The sequence below is a fragment of the Lissotriton vulgaris genome, chromosome 7 (genome assembly GCF_964263255.1).
Source record: "Lissotriton vulgaris chromosome 7, aLisVul1.2, whole genome shotgun sequence".
In the NCBI taxonomy this organism is placed as follows: Eukaryota; Metazoa; Chordata; class Amphibia; order Caudata; family Salamandridae; genus Lissotriton; species Lissotriton vulgaris.
The window spans coordinates 1,257,025,718-1,257,044,412 of record NC_141695.1 but is presented as its reverse complement, the minus strand read 5'-3'; the positions used below and the strand labels follow the sequence as shown (position 1 = coordinate 1,257,044,412).

The window sequence follows — 18,695 nt, the reverse complement described above, 5'->3', positions numbered from 1 at the left end:
CCAGTGCCATCTCCTATGATCAGGAACCCTGACTGCAGCGCTCTTGAATCACAAACTGGCTCCCCCAGAGGCTCTGGCCAAAGCCAGGGTTCCTAGCCCCCGGTAGCCAAAAACAACTTTAAACAGTGAAACAAGAGTCACCCACATCTAATGGTGCCAGGGAGTGACTTCACTCTTTCTACAGGGTGCCTGCAGCACCTAGTACTTTGAGGTCCAAACAATTACTTGACCACAATGTAAAATTACTAGACTTAAATAGACTGTAACAGTATCAGACCCTAACTGCAATAAACTTCGGGAGCTTATGACCTCAGGAGACTACAAAACATTGATGATCTTCATCTGGTACTGAGATGCAAGATGTTTTCGATCCCCATTGGTCCTGCGATCTAACCAAGTCCCCAGATAAACTGAAAAATTTCAGCCGGGGCCAATAGAAACTCACCAAAGACTCATCTGTACTGTATTTTTGGGGATTTGTGCTATTTAAAAAAAATATCTAAAAATAAAATCTAAAGTGGAAAGTGAGAAACTGTTCCAGGTCTGAGCCATCATGACTGATCTGTCCCTGGAACTATACTTGTGAGCCCTATCCACCTCCAGCCATTCCCATACCCAACTTGACTGTGAGTAGACTCCTTCGTTGAAGGTTTTCAGCACTAAGGATAGCTCTGGGGCTATCTGCAGTACTGAATCCTCGTAGGCTGGCATCGACCCCTCTCTAGCAGGCAATGAGAGCTGACTGAGTGAAACCAGAGCTCAAGTTTCCCATTTTCATTGCTGAGTAGTTCATTCAGTCCAGGTTTTCCCCTTTGTATTCTGAGATTTGTAGTCCACCCGATCCGATTATGAAATCAGGACTATAACTCCAAGAATGCAAAGGGGAAAACGGGGACTGGATGAGCTACCCTAGTATGGACCTGGGAAACCTGAGGGTTCTGGTGAAACAATCTTTTATGTGTGTTCACCGACTCGTGAGCATCACAACAGATAAATGAACAATAAAGGTGTTTCTTTCAATATTTCTGGAACTAAAAAGGCTACAGACTAAACAATTTCCACCGTTGTAAATGCTGCTGTTCTTCTTCTTGCTTTCTTTTTTATTCTAGTCTGTTCACTAAAGAGATATTGCTTTTAAGAAATATCTCTGGAGTAACTCACACTACATTCCTAAACTAGTCCTCATCTACTAGACAGTAGCAAACTTTAAGAGTTGAGGAGACTTCAGAGCTCAAGTTTTGCAGATCAGACCTAGTATCCAGCATGGTAGGCAGAAGGTCAGGGCTTTAAGTGGGCCGAGTCTCAGACCCATTAAATCAATATTGTGCCCTATATTCATGTTTACTGGCAAAACACTGATCGATATCTGAACAATTACTGTAAAAAACGTTAATGTACCCATGTCAGAGATTCAGTTCCTGTTTATATTTCACATATTTTGAATGAATGAACGAGTACGAGTTTTATAAAGCACATGGCTACTCCTGTAAGAAGTGTCCCAGCACCGACCAGTCAGAAGCAAACTGAAGATGCTGAAGGAAGTATGAGCCGAAAAAGGCTAAGTCTTGAGATTTTTGCGAACCCGAGGCTTTGACGGAGATTGTCTAGGCTGCAGCGGAAGGGAATTACTTAATCTTGCACCAAAATACCAGTCAGGTGGCACACAAAAATGTAGTTTACATATTTAAGCCACACCCTGAATTAATCAGCCCAGGTCCCTTTTAGAGACACTTCACCATACACACTTTTTGCATCCTATTTAAAGCCCTACAGAAGGTACCACATGTAGTTTCACCAATAATGCCAGTCTTTGGACACTACAATCTATAGGATCTTGGAAAACGCCTGTCTGTGTGTGTGTCCCGTTCCTGCGCTGTGTGGAGATGGCCCGGACTTTCATGCAGCGCCCCTTTCATGCTGAGCCAGCAGACAGGGCGGAGGCAAAACCAAGGCAGAACAAAAATAACACAGATGCAGGAAGAGGGGGGTGGTTGAAGAGCAGGCAAAGATAGCTGCAGGGGGAAGAGGCAGAAAGGGAGCGCAAGCAGGGAGAATGAGTTGAAACGTGGAGAGAGCAATCCGACAGGCAGTGCTTAATTTGTGAAAAAATAAGTGCTGGGCCTTCTCAGGAAGCCACTGCAACTTGAACCACCCATTGCCCCTGTCAGCACTGCCAATGACAGTACCAACACAACTATTAACACACTCCTTCAGAGTATTCTAGACCCCCAAAGCTATAAGAATGGCTTGGGAGCAGATATTAGTCTTTTTAAAGTTAGACTGAATTGACAAATAACTGTTGTTGTGTTTGTCTCCAAATTAAATAAACTGCACCACCATGTGACAGACCATCATAAGCACCGGTGTGGAAAATTATTCGCCAACGCAAGCACCAGAACCCACCAGCTCAAATTAAGCACTGCATACAGGGACAGCCGGTGACCAAAGAGGACTGGGAGAGCTGTCAAGTGGCCTCAAGTCACGTGTGAACTTATCAGCCAGTTCTGGCTTTTTTAATCCAAAAGCACAATGCATGTAGGGACTTTGAGCCCATGTTTTCAAACTTAAGTGAAACCACAAAGCCCGGAATGCAGTTTTCTTGGCAAGAAAAAAGATATGGCTGGCAGATTTGATCACATAAGACGAGGTCAGCTCATGTGAGGTGGGCAGACGGAGCACAGAAAAGGTTGGAGGAGCAAACAGCGAATAGGCAGGGCACAGGCATGAAGGGCACTGGGCAACTCAGAAAAGACAAAAGACTACAGGACTGCTGAGGGCCTGAAGCAGGGGCTTCTTAATAGTGCAGCAGGTGCAGTGTCACCAGGGCCTTAGAGAATGAGGGGCCTACCGCAAGCCACTTATAGCTGTACTTTCACTAACAGACCAAGTGGTGAGGACCGGTTATTTGCCGCCTTGGTTGTATCCATGGCAACCACGCCACACTACAGGGCCTGGAGTTCAGGCGCAAGACTGGTAGGCAAATATCCACTTCGCCTCCAAAGGAAGGAAGCCGTCAGGGGACATGAGGTCGGCCGGGAAGGGAAACGCGTGCCTTACGTTCGAGGAAACGGCACATCTCAGGTTCAAGAGAACGAGGCACCTCCCAACAGAGAGCGGCAGAAACAAACAAAAACGAAAAGGCTGGAGGGCGTCTGAGCTCACCTGCCTCATTCCAGGAGTTCCACTGAGCTTAGGCGGATTACAGTGGTATCTGAGGGGCGGCAGGGCGCTGCCTCCCGCCCCCGACAGGTGAGTCAATGCGGAGGCAGCACATGACATCACCCACTTGTGATACTGGAAAAACTAAGTTCCACGGGGGTGTGTGTGCGAACGCGCAATGTGTGGTTAGAATGAGAGTGCCCGGGGCGCGGCCACGAGTCTCTGCTCCGGAAGGATGAGTTCACATGTCTGGTGACCCAATAACCTGTGGCGCGTCGTCTGGGAGCTGAGGGGGTGAGCGAGCCTCTGCAAACCGCAGCGCTCAGCTTGAACTGAAGGACACCATTTAGCGCGCAGAATCACCCTGCTGCGCTTAAGGCGCTTGATCCCTAATGTCTGGGAAGGTGACGGGATCATCTTTGGCGTGGGAAACCCATCGAGTGCAGTTTTATTAGCTTTCTATGGTTCGTAGTCATGCTTGTACAACGAGAAAAAAAGACGGCAAGTACCGGAATGTAAAGGGAAAACACGTTTAAATAAGCACTTGACTCCCAATATGGGGGCAGTTTGTGATAAATGTCTGTCTAAGTGCCCCCCTCACACTTGCTCCATGTGACTCAGGTTCCTCACACTTCACAAGGGCCTGAGCGTCTCCCATTTTCCATGTGCCCCATGAGCCTCACACTGTTTTCCTATGTGCCTCGTGCTTTTCACGCTAGTCTTTCATGCGCCTAAGCCCCCTCACCAGGGCTTTAAGTGGAATGAAAAAACTGAAGGGTCTCTCAAAGGGGCGTGGCAATGTAATTAAGGGCGTGGCTCAAAAAACACATACACAAAAAATCTGTGTATATCATAGCGTGCCGCCTGACTTGTATTTTGCTGTTAATGTCACTGCATCTGGATATATGACACAACAAGTAAGATCATACTTACAAGTCAGGACTATTGGCTTTGTCAATGGTTGTTAGTTACATAAGATAAATAAGCAGCAACTATGGCTTGCACATAACACTGATACAGCTTCCAATTAAAGCCCTGATGACACCACGACAATGGTGCTGCTCCTGAGTTTCAAAAAGAGAAGGGAAATCCAGAGTCAAAATGACTCTTTAAAGGTTTTCCCTTCCCCTACACCGCTCGCCTGGCATGACGGCATGCCGTCACTTCTCCACTGGTGAGAAGTAAGCCGTCTGAGCAGCGCACATCCATGTGCCTGCTGCCTCGAAACAGGTCTCTATCGGGCGCTGTTTTGCACCCTGTCACTTTTTTCCGGACTGCAGTCCGAAACAAAATGGGCCGCCTGTGCCAGGGCACTAAACAGAGCCCGATAGATACCTGTTTCATAGCACAGGCCCCTTCGATGAAGAGGGTCCCAACCCTTGATGCCAAGGATAATGGACAGTTGTGAAGTATGGTTCCCTCGGGGGCCCCATGATTTTTCATGATGCCACTGAGCCTCGTACTCCTTTCACCTGCTTCCTCACTTCAGGTCCGTGTGCCCCAAGTGTCTCGCTTTTTTAGTCCATGAGCGTCACGCCAGGGCCATCTTAAGGATTTTGGGGGCCTGAGGCTGAACATATTTTGGTGGCCCCTGTTCGGGACAGCTTTGAATTTATGATATAATTTCAGCTCTTCTATGCAGGTCACCGACAGGGCACAAGCTCTCTCGTCCAAATTCTAAAGTTCTTACATCTAATATTCAGGAATAGTAACTCACATTAAAAATACATTAAAGGGAAACAGTATTTAAAACAATCTGTTTAATAATTATTCAGTCATCAGGGCAAAACTCTCTGCAGAACAGAGCTAGCTCTATCAGGGGGCCAGATAGGCTGGGGCCCTGGCCAGAGCCCGCTTTGCCCGTGCCTTAAAACGTCTCTGCGGGACGCCCTTCTGGGTGTCCTTGTGTGTCACGCTGTCCATCCACACCTTGAGTTAAACACACCCACAAGGGTGAGGGTGCTGTGCAAAATGTTTATATAGGGAGGTGAAAACAGACACACTGTATCCAGCAAAGAAGAAGAAACAAGCATTTACAATGCAACGGTTTCGCCTTCGGAAAAGTTTGAGCTATTGGCATTGTAAATGACAAACTTTTTATTTATGTGTTGGTTTTGAAAACAGATAAATAAATGGCATTCTCATTTACAATGCCAATAGCTTACTCTGTCGCAAATGCAAGACGTATTGCATTTGCACACACACACCCACACAAGAGCCCCCCACACACACACACACAAGAGCCCCCCACACACACCACACAAGAGCCCCCCTCACACACCAGAGCCCCCCACACACACACGCAAGAGCCCCCCACACAAACACACACCCGCAAGAGCCCCCCACACAAACACACACACGCAAGAGCCCCCCACACACATACGCAAGAGCCCCCACACACACGCAAGAGCCCCCCCCCCCCCCCCACACACACGCAAAGAGCCGGTGGGAAGTCTGCGTTCTTAACTTAAACATAGAAACCTGCCACATATCACCACGGAATGCTTGTAACGTCAAATAAATATACAACAATAAGCTCCACTGCGGTGCCGAATATAAAAGCGATCATACTAAGAGTGCGTGCTGCACTTGAATGGGCGCCGTTTCTCATTGGAGAACCTGTTACTGAGTATCATCCCTGGGGTACAGGGGGAAATGCATTGTGTATGAACGTCCAATTGAAGAGTTGCTGGTGAACCCCTGTATTCTAAAGGCACAGTTGAATACAATCAGGAAGCAGTTGGCCCTCCCCTTAATCGGTAGGTAGATTACACACATCCAGAGTTGAAGGCATAGGATTCCTTCCATATCTCTGACAGCGGTGTGTGTGCAACACTACCACTGCCTACGCACACAACTTAACCATAAAGTAAACTATCCAGATGAATAGGATGAAAGACCACGAGCAATTAAGCAGATTAACGTGCAGTGTACGAATAGGGCCGACTGTGGGCGGACACCTTAGACCACAACAACGATTCCAAAAAACACACTTAGATGCAAACTAGTTCCCAAGAAGGCACTCGTCTGCTGTACAACCGATAGTAATATTGGAGAGCACGAATGGATGAAACGAACTTCTACATAAATGCACTGACTAGAAACAAACAGCCCAGCAAAACACAGTGCTTAAAACACCTGCTACCCGCCCTTCAATAAAATGTGTTAAACCCCATGGTAATGAGTCGCCTTAAACGACCGCACACACGAGTTTATAGTCTACATATTTATTTCGTGCAGGGATGGAATTGCACGACAACGTTTATAAGGGGTCAGACACATCACAAGGAGAAATAAACTAACCCTCAATTCTAAGCCAAATGAGCATCTTAAACAGGGAAGCATGAATAACTATAAAAACCTATCCCAGGGCGGCGTGAACACCCGAGCAACACAGCACTCACCGTGGGCGGAGGCGCGGGGCTGCAGCTGTCCTACTCGGCAACACCTGCCCGGCAACGTCCTCCTTCATTTGTAGAAGCAGCGCTCCTGCCTCAGCTGGTTTCTCCCCTCAAATCAGGGAGATCGGGTATTGGGCTGTTATCCCCGGGTCCCACGCGCAATGCGGGGCACTCGGGAGGCGAGGCGCACGTCCGTGACGGTTTGGCGAGCGAGCGCACAGCCCCCCAGCGCTTCCTCTCTTCAGCCGGTGTCAATACCGGGTGCGGGGTGGAAGGCGATCTCCCCCAGCTTCTGGGCCGAAGACTCGCCCTCGCAGGCACGGCCCCCGTCGCAGCTCCCACTGGCCTCCGCTGACGTCGAGGGTTCCCCCGGAGTCAGCCACTCACAGCGCGGCTCCCGGGGCAGATCCTGATGACGCGGCGAGGCTCCAACCAACGGCGGCGCAGCTCACGGGGACAGGCCCACTGCAGCGGCCAATCAGAGCGTGCCTCTGCCGACGAGCCTCCGAAAAGCCACCAATGCGGTCGCAGCCCCTTCGTGCCTCGGCCAAGGTGCCGAGCAGCTGCCGGTTGACCCCCGGGCGGGACGGGATACCACAATTTGTGAGGACACGGGGGGGGGGGCGGGAGAGGACGAGGGGGGCGGGCGGGAGAGGACGAGGGGGGCGAGAAAGGACACGGACGTCGGGAGGGAGGCAGGAAACGTGGGGACGGCGGGAGGAGGGACACAAGGCAGGACAGCAGCAAGCACGGCCCGGCCGGAGGAGACTCGGGGGCGTTCCCGGCATCGCGTGACGTCGGCAAAAGCCAAAGAATCTCGGGAACGCCCCCGTGTCTGGTCCGGCATTGATGGACAGGCCCCTCGTTCAATGGCTAGGCTCCATTTATGGAGCTAGCCAATGGGACGGGGGGCGTGTTCCAGAGTGCTTACTGTACTCAATAGATTTCTCTGGAGGCGGAGCCTAACGGCTCCGTCCCCCAGCGAAACCTAAAAAGAGCCCCACAGCAACGTTGGCTCTGCGGCGGGGACGAGGGAGAAAGAAGCGTGTGTATAGAGACTGCTATGAGCCTTGAAGAATCACTCTGATCTCCGCTAGTTTCTCCATTCAACGCCCTATGTTGCGACAGCGACACATTTGCCCATTGCTGGTACTGCAGGGGGCAAATGGAGGTTAGAAGCAGGCACTAGGCCCAGTGCAGAACCTATAGGGCCCCGCCAGGCACAGACACAAGATTCATTCCTACCAACAAATATGTGTAAAAACCTGTTCAGCTCAGTGATGCGGGGACAGACTGTCCATCAGAACCCACAAGACCCAGAATGCACCTGGGCTGGTGGCACTGAGCCCAAACCCTAGACTGCGCACCATTCTAGGAGACAAGGAGGGCCCAAATCCCCCAAATGATAACCTTAAGGTTTAACGGGTAATGTTATTTCCAAGCCTTCAGCTGTCCAATCCTTCAGCTGTCCAATCAGAGTAAGCTCGAGATGGGGGCCCAGTCTGGTCTACAATTAATCTATATTTGGGTGTCACAGGGATCCTGAGAGACATGCCTATGGGGCACGGCAGTTGGTGATGCAGTTCCGGTGGTGGCTCAAACAGTGCCTCGGACCCTAGTAAGTCTGGGAATAGTATGTCTGACCATGATACCAGGATAGCACAATTTGGAAACTCCCACATAGCCCTAGATTTCAGGAACAGTAATTATTTTATGTGGTCCCACCCCAATCCAAGACACCCTTGCCACCCGGAAAGAAAACAGAGGGTCACTTACCTTCTGTGCTTTAGGTGGGGTGACTCTGCAAAAAAACAAAATACAGTGTCGAGGTCAGAAGGGGAGAGCACCAAGGGAATTTCACCAAACCAGGAAACTACTGCAGCCCACCCGTAGGAGGTGGTGTATTAGAAGAGGCCAAGGACGCCCTGCTTATCTCCCGTGCCACAACATATGACCGTGCCTCTGCTCGTCACTGGCATCTCCAGAGGAGGGCCAGATGTGGCCCTTGCCCCAGATCCAGCTGTGGCCCGTGCAGGTAAGAGCGGTGGAGCCGGGTGGGGGGGGGGGGTCGAAAGATGACAACGAGGGGTAATTCATTATTTGTTTAATTTTCCTTTGTGGTCGTCAGTGGAATCAGCCCCCCACCCCAGCCTCACCGCCCACCACTCTTACCTGCACAGGCCGCTCCAGCCCAGATCCATTTGTCTTGCCCCGACCCCCCCCCCCCTTGTGCCCCACCACCACAGCTGTTGACTGTTGGTGTGTGTCAGCTACGGCACACAGAGAAAAAAACAGGCAACACACATTGATGTACCTCGCTGCCTTTTACTGCCAAGCAGCAATTCTTTGAATATATACATTTCTGCACAAACATTTCAACATTTTAGTCAAACACATGTATATTTATATACACATACATCTACATATATAAACATATATAAATGTACATACACAAGCATGCACTTTCCACAGTCCTTTGTAGGTGGCCCAACCAGTTTCGTGGGATCATCCGGAGGGACCGCGTCAACCAGACAGGAGGAGGCATTGCCATCATCCACAGGAACACCATCCGCATCACGACCAACACCGACGACACCCTCGCACCCGCCGAACACCTGCACTTCCAGATCCATATCAACCCCAAGACCACCCTCAGAGGCACCCTCATCTACAGACCCACGGGACCACGCACACAATTCAGCGAAGACATTGCCGACCTCATCAGCCCGCAGGCCCTTCCCTCCGCTGACTACAGCCTCCTCGGGGACCTCAACTTCCACCTGGAGAACAACAACGACCGCAACACCACCACCCTGCTGGACAACCTCGCAAACCTCGGACTCAAGCAGCTGGTGACCAACCCCACCCACTACGCCGGACACACTCTCGACCCCGTGTTCTCATCCAGCAAGGACATCACCTTCAGCCATGCCACCGGACTCCACTGGACGGACCACAGCTGCGTCCACTTCAGCTTCAGAAGGACCACGATCCACCACCACCAGCAACAGGTTGCAAGCAGAAGCTGGAACAAGATCACAGCCGACCAGCTCGCGACTTCCCTGAGCAAGAACCCTCCCACCGGCGCAACGAACCCCAGCCAGGCGGCCACCAACCTCACAAAGTGGATCAGCAACTGCGCAGACGACCTCGCCCCTCTGAGGACCCCGCCTAGCAGACCCGGCAGCAAGAAAGCCCCATGGTTCACCTACGAACTCAAGAGCTCCAAGAGGAACTGCTGAGCCCTCGAGAAAGCCTGGTGCAGAGACCCAACACCGGACAACATGACTGCCCTCAAGCTCGCCACCCGAAAACACCACCAACTGATTCACCTCACCAAGAAAACTGCATTCAAGGAACGACTGGACAACAACGCACACAACAGCAAGGAACTCTTCAACATCGTTAAAGAGCTCTCCAACCCCAACGCCGGAAACAACGACATCACCCCTTCACAAGGCCACTGCAACTCCCTCGCCTCCTACTTCTACAACAAGATCGCGGACATACACAACAGCTTCAACACTCAACCGACGCACGCCACGACCGAACCACCGCCCCCCACCACCACCCTCCGCGCCTGGACCCCGATCAGCACCGAAGACACCGTCCGCACGATGAACTCCATCCACTCCGGATCTCCGACCGACCCCTGCCCTCACCACGTCTTCAACAAGGCCGACGCTGTCATCACACCCCACCTGCGGGACATCATCAACACCTCCTTCGACACCGCTACCTTCCCAGAGAGCTGGAAGCACGCCGAACTCAGCGCTCTACTAAAGAAGCCATCAGCCAACCCCACCGACCTCAAGAACTACCGCCCCATCTCGCTGCTCCTGTTTCCTTCAAAAGTCATCGAGAAGACCGTCAACAAGCAGCTGGCCGCCTTCCTCGAGACGAACGGATCCCTCGACCTCTCGCAGTCTGGCTTCCGGGCCAACCACAGCACCGAGACCGCCCTGATCGCAGCCACCGATGACATCCGAGCCCTGCTCGACAACGGAGAAACAGCGGCCCTCATCCTCCTAGACCTCTCCGCGGCTTTCGGCACTGTCTGCCACCGTACCCTAGTGCAGCGCCTCAGCAACGTCGGAATCCAGGAGAAGGCACTGGAGTGGATCATCTACTTCCTCGCCGGAAGGACACAGAGAGTCCGCCTCCCCCCGTTCAGATCAGAAGCCACCAAAGTCATCTGCGGCGTTCCTCAAGGCTCCTCGCTCAGCCCAACCCTCTTCAACGTCTACATGAGCCCCCTCGCAGCCAACGCACGCAAACACAACCTCAACATCATCTCCTACGCCGACGACACCCAGCTGATCCTCTCCCTCACCAACGACCCCGCCACCGCCAGAGCCAACCTACACGAAGGGATGACAGACGTAGCCAAGTGGATGATGAACAGCGGCCTGAAACTGAACTCGGACAAGACAGAAGTCCTCATCCTGGGATCTTCACCCTCCGCCTGGGACGACTCCTGGTGGCCCCCCGCCCTGGGTAGCGCACCCAAACCAACAGACCACGCACGCAACCTGGGCTTCATACTGGACTCCTCCCTCTCCATGACCAGACAAATCAACGCGGTCTCCTCGTCGTGCTTCAACATCCTGCGCATGCTACGTAAGATCTTCCGGTGGATCCCCACCGAGACCAGGAAGACGGTCACCCAGGCCCTCGTCACCAGCCGTCTGGACTACGGCAACTTCCTCTACGCCGGTACCACCGCCAAACTCCAGAAGAGACTCCAGCGGATCCAGAACGCTTCAGCACGACTCATCCTGGACATCCCCCGTCGCAGCCACATCTCCGGACACCTGAGAGAGCTGCCCTGGCTCCCATTCAACAAGAGAATCACCTTCTGTCTCCTCACCCACGCACACAAAGCACTACACAACCAAGGCCCGGGATACCTCAACAGCCACCTCAACTTCAACGCTCCCACACGCCAGCTTCGATCGACCGGCCACGCCCTCGCCGCCGTCCCCCGCTTCCGAAGAGCCACCAGAGGGGGAAGGTCCTTCTCCTATCTGGCCGCCAAGACTTGGAACTCCCTCCCGACCCACCTCCGCCTGACCCAGGACCACCTCGCCTTCAGGAAGCAGCTCAAGACCTGGCTGTTCAAGCAGTAGCGGACCCCCCCCCCCCCCCCCCCCCCCTCCCCTAGGGCCTTGAGACCCTCCGGGTGAGTAGTGCGCTATATAAATGCTTTGATTGATTGATTGATTGATTGGCACAAAATATTGTATCTTATGTCCGACTTTCCTTTTACAAGTTGTTATCTGACGCCTTACTCCAAATGAAGCACACAAAGACTACAACTCCCAGAATTCCCAGAACAAGACCTAAAAAAATCAGTTTTACTGTATGCTTGTGCAGGTACTTATGCAATGCACAGCAGTGCAAACAGTAGTGCCAACTTTAGAATGCAGAAACTTTTTTTGCAATGAACCCTGACTCGAGCACTGCACCAAAATCGCGTGCGTAAGATGTGGAATTACATACACTGCGTGTTTTTCCCCTGGGCAGTTGTCCTTATGTTGAAATTAGTCCTGGAGGATTTTCCTAAAGTACAAATCTTGCACAGTGAACCACTGGTTGTAGCGCAACACCTATTAATTACTCTAAAATGGCTCTTATAGCGCTAATGTGGCCAATGACATCATATGCATGCGGCCCTTCTAAAACTGCCATTGAGCAAATTAACCTCACATGGGCAATGCTATGCTTCAGGTTTTCATGCGGCGCTGTGTTGCATGAAAAACTGTTAATCTAGGCCTAGATTCCTGCTGACACGGAGCACTCTGGCACCCCAATCCCCAAAACTCACCTGCTCAGGCTGAGGGAGAGTTTGTCGGTGCAGGAGCGGATCTTGTTCTGTGCCTCAATGTGTGTCATGGAAGAGGTGCTCTCGCCGTCGATGCTCAGCACCCAGTCCCCCACACTTACCCCCGCCAGCTCAGACTTCCCACCGGGGGACAGCTAGGAAGAAAGAGAGGTGTGAGGCAGGGTTATTTCCGCATCCTTATCAGTAATGCATTCATTGCTTTTTACGACCATCACAGGATAGTCCATGGAGCACAACACACCATAAGCTAACAATATTATCACAATCCTTGTCTATATTTAGTTTATACAAGCCCCGTGGCCTACTAGTTTTCCTCATTTTATGGCAAGACAGGATGCTAGCATTATGCATAAATCCTTTTATTTGCCACTTCCAAGCAGCAACCTTTAAAGATCCATACTAGAACCCAGTATGACAAAACAGATCTCCTCTTTCTCCCACTGTTGTTTTCTGCCACTTACACAGTCTTCTTCAGGAGAGCCGGAGGGTTATTCAGATCTATGAGTTAAAACATTTGAGACTGTTTATCTACACATAGAAGAGAACCTGAAAACAGATTCTATCCAGCTGCTGAACTAATGATCCATTCCTATACGATTTTGATTCTCTAGTTCCTCCTCTTTTATTTCCCACCTCCAGTGCTCCAAGACTGTCATTCAGTGGCATACAACGCTAACTAAAATAAACTATATTAAATATGTACCATAAGCACAAATGGCACCTGCCCTGCTTAGGAGTTGGGCATAAATTACTTTTGATGTTGTTTTGCCTGTATACTTGTGACTGTCTTTCAGCTGGTAGTAGCCGGCTATAGGGCGGTGCTATTGGTGCCACTGCACCGGGCGCTGACTTCAGAGGCGCTGTGTTGTAAAATACATTGTGGATTTAAAAGCAGTTGCTGCAGAGTTCCTTGCCTCCGGTCATGTTCAGGCAACAATAAAAAAGTCAAGCTAACTCTGGTGGTTAATGGACCTTCTAGAGAAAGATTGAGTTTTGTCTAGTGGAAGTTTTAACTTGTCATAAAAAAGCACAGAGGGTTAATATGCCTGCTGCAAAGAACGTGTGCCATGCAGCTCACAGAAGTGCATATAATGTAAGCAGTTCCGTGGGTTACTGCTTTTGCTGGCGAGATCCTTTTGCTGCTTACAATTAATATCCTAATATAGAAAAGTGAGTTTTTAACTGTCATCAAAGAGCTGCACGGAAACTGCACGGTATAGGTTAGAGCATTATGAATTTTCCCACCAGTCTTTCATTATACAAATGTTCATGAAAGGATTCTTTTGGGTAGAAATCAATTCTTATTAATAAAGACAACTCTCAACCATAGTGGTACGTTTTAAATTCGGAGTTTTTGCTACTCCAGGTCAAGCACCTTAAACTATACTGCCAACTAGTATGGGTGACATGTAACTCTTATACCTTGTAGTCCTCTTTCGTATGTAACATTTCTTATACACTGATTTACATGTGTGATTCATTGTCTGTGTCACGTGTGATGTAAAGTGCTCTGACACCCAGCACTGGTATGAGTAGCGCTATAAAAGAAAAGAATGGGAGAGAGAGTGTAATGGATACTTCAGGGTCACTGTTAAAGGGTGGTGGTGAGGAAATGTATGGCAAAGGAGGGGAAATGGGGGCGGGGGCACGAACAAACGTTGTCACACAGGACGCCACCAGCTCTAAAGCCGGTCCTGCTAATTGTATTTCACAGACAGCCTCGCCTTTTGCCTTTCCCACTGCTCTTCAGCAGCAACAAAAAAGAAAAAAAATGGTTATTGCCAATGCTGAACAGCGCAGGCAAATCGCTCCCCCCTCCCCCACAGTGAGATAACGCAAATGCCCTTGGGTCACAAGGAATGTGCACATATACGTCATGATGCCCAGCATGATGATGTATATGGATGAATGCGTTACCATGAACACACATGTAGACTATGACATGTGGCCATTTTGTTTGTTTTTATAATTTTCTGTTCCAAGATGACAGACGACCACTTTGGAGGGATAAGCAAAACATAATTTAAATGTCCAAGATGGTGTGGTGAACACCCACCTTGGGGCAATAGAAAAATAAAAGGTGCACTAAAGGATATGTAGGGAAAGAACGGCTCATTTGCAAAGTGTAGCTTCAAGACCCTCCTGAAACAGTTAAAAAAAATTCTAATAAAAAAGAAAATGGGAAGCAAAGGTAAATGTAAATGTAAATGTAAATGTATAGGCATTTATATAGCGCACTACTTACCCGTAGGGTCCCAAGGCGCTTCGACCGCTGCGAAACCCTTCCTGGCTTCCCTGAGAGATGGTCCCTTAATGGGTATCTCCAGGGTGAGGCCAGGCATCCCCGGCGGTCTGGTGGGGCCGTTAGTGAAGATGAGGCAAGCTAATGCCCAGAGTTGCCGAGTGTGATCGCTGATCAGAGTGGGCACCGAGGCGAGAGAATTATCGAGTCCGCTGACCCTGGTCCAGAAACCTGCCGCGCCGGGAATCGAACCCTGGTCCCGGGCCGTCCTCTGCTCTCGGGTCTGCCGCCTCTAACCAGTGAGCCACACTACTTAAATGGGGCGAGGTGGAGAAAAGAAACAAATGCCGCTGCCGCCAATAGTGGCGTGCAGGGAGCAGAGGAGGAGTTCCAGGTGGAGGAGCAGGAGGAGGAGTAAAAAAGGTAAATAGCAGAGACGTACAGGGAGAATTGGGGGACGCAATGGGGAGCCTAGGGACGGTGGGAGAGCAACACAGAGAGAGTGTGGTGGAAACCGTACACTGGGTTGCGGTGAGGAGAGCAAGAAAACACATGCATTTCCATGGATTGCTGTACAGGGAAGGGATATGCAGAAGGAAAAGGAGAGCCATCAAATAGGAAGCAAGCAAATCAGATTGACAGGAAAGCCAACAAATGATGTGCAAGGGGCAGACCTTAAGTCCAGCGTAAATATTGGTATTGTACACAATGGTGTTCAACAACAAATACGCATTGGGGTACTGTAGGCGTAACTTTAAAAACGGTTGTGTCGGCAGCTATGGCATCCCAGAGTGTTATATGTAGTAAGTGTGCATCTGCCATGCATGTCTAGGCATCTCTAACACCAAGGCTTAGTCAGAAGTATCAAAGGGGTATTAGCACCAGCAACCAAGGTCTCCTAGCTAATTTTAATTTCTTTACTCGAGCGTTAATAAGGCTCAAATACCCACCCGGTGTTAGGCGCTAATGTTACATGCCCCAACACCGGTGTTATCACGATTGACCATTCTTTTTGGAAAAAATATTGGCCCCGATTACTCAGTTTCATGGGCAACACTACCCTGGTGGCACCACCATGCCCTTCTACGGGTTCAGGGGCCGACTGCTGGCCGACTCAGCCCCCCTCAGACAGGGTCCGGGGAGCGGGAGCGCTGTTGGCTCGAGAGAGTCTCTGTCTAAACACTCACGGTCCAAAGCCTCGCGGACAAGTTTCAACATCACGCAACAAGTCTTTAAAAGGCCGCGTTTCTGTCCTGGAATTCCTGGCGCCTTCGCTCACGTGTCGGACGAGCCGCCTTAATTGTAGTCGCTCTCCGGGCAGATGAGCGAGGCTCGAGCACGGACGCCTCACAGGGCGACGCACGTGCCGAGGCCTGTGCGCGTGAACCTCGATGGCAGCGCATCAGGCCGGAGGGGGAGGGGCTTCGGGGCCTGGTTCCATGAGAACTGATGAATTGGTGCAGCAAAGAGAGCCCCAAGCACCCATGGAATAATACTGCCTGGCGGGCAGCAATGTTGTGGGCCCCCCACAGCGAGATTCTCAGAGGTGGGAAAGCGCCCGCCAACAGCATTGGGGCTTCGAGGCCCCAGTGGCGTCTCTGCATGTGATTTTTATGCGGCACACAAGAAGCCACGGATAAAAGTGACTGAGCCAACTATAATGGGTGATCATGAAGATTGTGCGTACGTGTGCATTTATACATTTTCTTTAACTTTCGTCCCGTCATCATCCTCGTCAAATAACTTTATTTAGACTCAGAAGAGCCATCAAAGTGCATCATAGTGCATCTGATTACAAGCGCAATAAAAGTACAAAATGAATAAAAATACGTGTTTGATTAAAAAAAAAATGGCACGACAAAAATAATGAAAATACAATCAAAAGTCGATCACATCATTGACCAATGGGCCTTAATTAAATCATGTATAATGTCTCTTGGTCTTAAAGGGTCCAATAGTACTCTAAAAAGACAGCTAGCATATTGAGGCAGTGAGTTTCAAAGGTGGTTGGAATGCATCAGCCACACATAAGAAAAAAAGAATCGAAAAAGTATTGTTTGCATATGTTAAAAGGCATGGCGGGATAACCCCCAACTATTTCCCTGATGGAAAAACACCTCTATTGGTGGCCTAAAACAAGGGTTCTGCAAGGGAGCACTATGCAGTCCAAGCAGTTAGTATGTAAAAACATAGTAGAGGATTCCCACAGGGCACTAGCTATTGCTAAATGTAGTAAAGTGTACTGTGCAGTGTATATTTGTATCAAAACAGCGTTAACATGTATGGAACACTATTCTAAAAAGTGCATGGCCCAACAGCCTTTTGTCCAATATACCGTATTGCACATAGGAGGTTGGAAACACAATATACGACTCTGGACTTAGTATCTGACTTGCAGATTCTCAGAGCCAAGTGGCATTTTTCAAAGTGAAGGAGACAGCAAAGGGGGGCGCAATCCAGCATGAGCGCTGCTTTGTGTATGAAGAAAGGACATGTGATGGACGGAACTCTGAACAATGTCAAACATTCACCCCCAGTACAGAGATCTGGGTCTAAATCCATTGTTTATTTGCTCCCTATGCCATGCCATTCCAGTTAAGACCCAGCCGTGTGCAAACCAGACTTGACCCTGTTCCCTATGGGAACAGTTCAGCCCGAACTGCCAGGTCAGGTCCTCCCTGGACCGGAAACAAGTATCCTGGGACCGGTTTCAGGGTATCTCCCCTCATCAGCCAGGCTAGCTTGAATCCAGTGGCGTGGTGAGCAAGGGACTCACGTCTGGGCATACCCTTGCCAGCTTACGGCGAACATAGCAAACACAACAAAATGATGGACGGAGTGGTGAAACTTTTCAACCACTCACCCCTAGTCAAGAGATCTGGGTTTAATCCTTTGCTCTTTTGCTCACTATGCCACTACGGACTGGCAATGTCCCTGGTGCATGTAGAAGTAGAGGAGGGTGGACCCACCAAGCAAACAGGAGGAGCAAGAGGGAGGAGATTGTTTGCTTCAAATACTTTGGTCCGGGAGGTCTTGATGTCGATACACACACATTTTAGATCTTTAACTTCATCACCCAGTAGATTGATGAGGCAGAGGGCTTCCTCCAGAGGGGTGGTGGGGTCCATGGCTCTGAGATTGCTCGATTGCAAGATCCACTGGCTGACGAATTTCACACCTATTTGAGCACTCAAAATCAGGGAAAGATTGTCCAGACACACCCTCCATGCCCTAAGGAGATTTTGGATTGATCTTTAAGATGGGGGTAGGTGCAGGCTCAAGTGAAAAGAAAGGTGGTACAGGGAGGGTGATGCAACACGAGTAGGGTGTGCCGAAGGTTTCCTCCTAAAAATATCAGGTGTTCAGCATACTTTAGACCTTTTCGATTAAAGATTCAATGTCAGTAGTAACACAGTTCAAAGCCATGTGCTTGGGTCAGGTCTATTGAGTAGTACTGTTCGAGGGGCTAATCACAGTTTTCCTTTTCCCCATAGTGAGCAAAGTGCACACAGCAGAGCAAAAGAAAATACTATATAAAAAGCTGACCTTTAAAGCACTACGCAGCAAATAAGGTGCAAATGTAACAGGTACAATACCTTAGAAGACCAATAAAGTGGGTGCTTGATAGCATATGGGCTAATTTGGATGAAGATCAAAGACAATGGCCCTGCCATATCCTGGCTTTGACAGGCGTGGACAGGCCCGCCCTTGTCCCGGGCTCCGCCTGAGCCCGTTCCACACAGTGGGTCTGTGGCTGGCACTTTGTAGCGTGTTACAGGATTCCCCATCCCTTTCTGCAGTCTCTCAGCAATGGAGCCTCGTCGTGGCACTGGGAGAGCAGGAATACAGAGTCCTCTGGGGTTGGTGGTGTCTGTGGGGGCTGAAAAACCTATTGCTGCCAAACATGGTGTCCCGCGCAGCATGACTGCTGCAGGTGCTTTGTAGCGTGTTACGGGATGCCCGCCCCTTCCTGCAGGTTATCAGCCATGGTCCCTACTAGCGCTGCGAGAGCTAGAACGCACAGTCCTCTGGAGGTCGCTCTGGTCCC

General features: G+C 50.2%; 1 protein-coding gene across 1 annotated transcript in view; it reads right to left on the bottom strand.

Moving 5' to 3' along the window:
• The window catches only part of LOC147703347 (PDZ and LIM domain protein 7-like), a 163,605-nt gene that overhangs the window by 75,393 nt on the left and 69,517 nt on the right, over positions 1-18,695 (bottom strand). Inside the window, exons 3-4 of the mRNA XM_086931794.1 lie at positions 12,388-12,539; positions 8,337-8,361 (exon numbers count right to left, since the gene is read on the bottom strand). Coding sequence (XP_086787920.1) covers positions 8,337-8,361; positions 12,388-12,539 — 177 coding nt within the window. The remainder of the gene's footprint in view (positions 1-8,336; positions 8,362-12,387; positions 12,540-18,695) is intronic.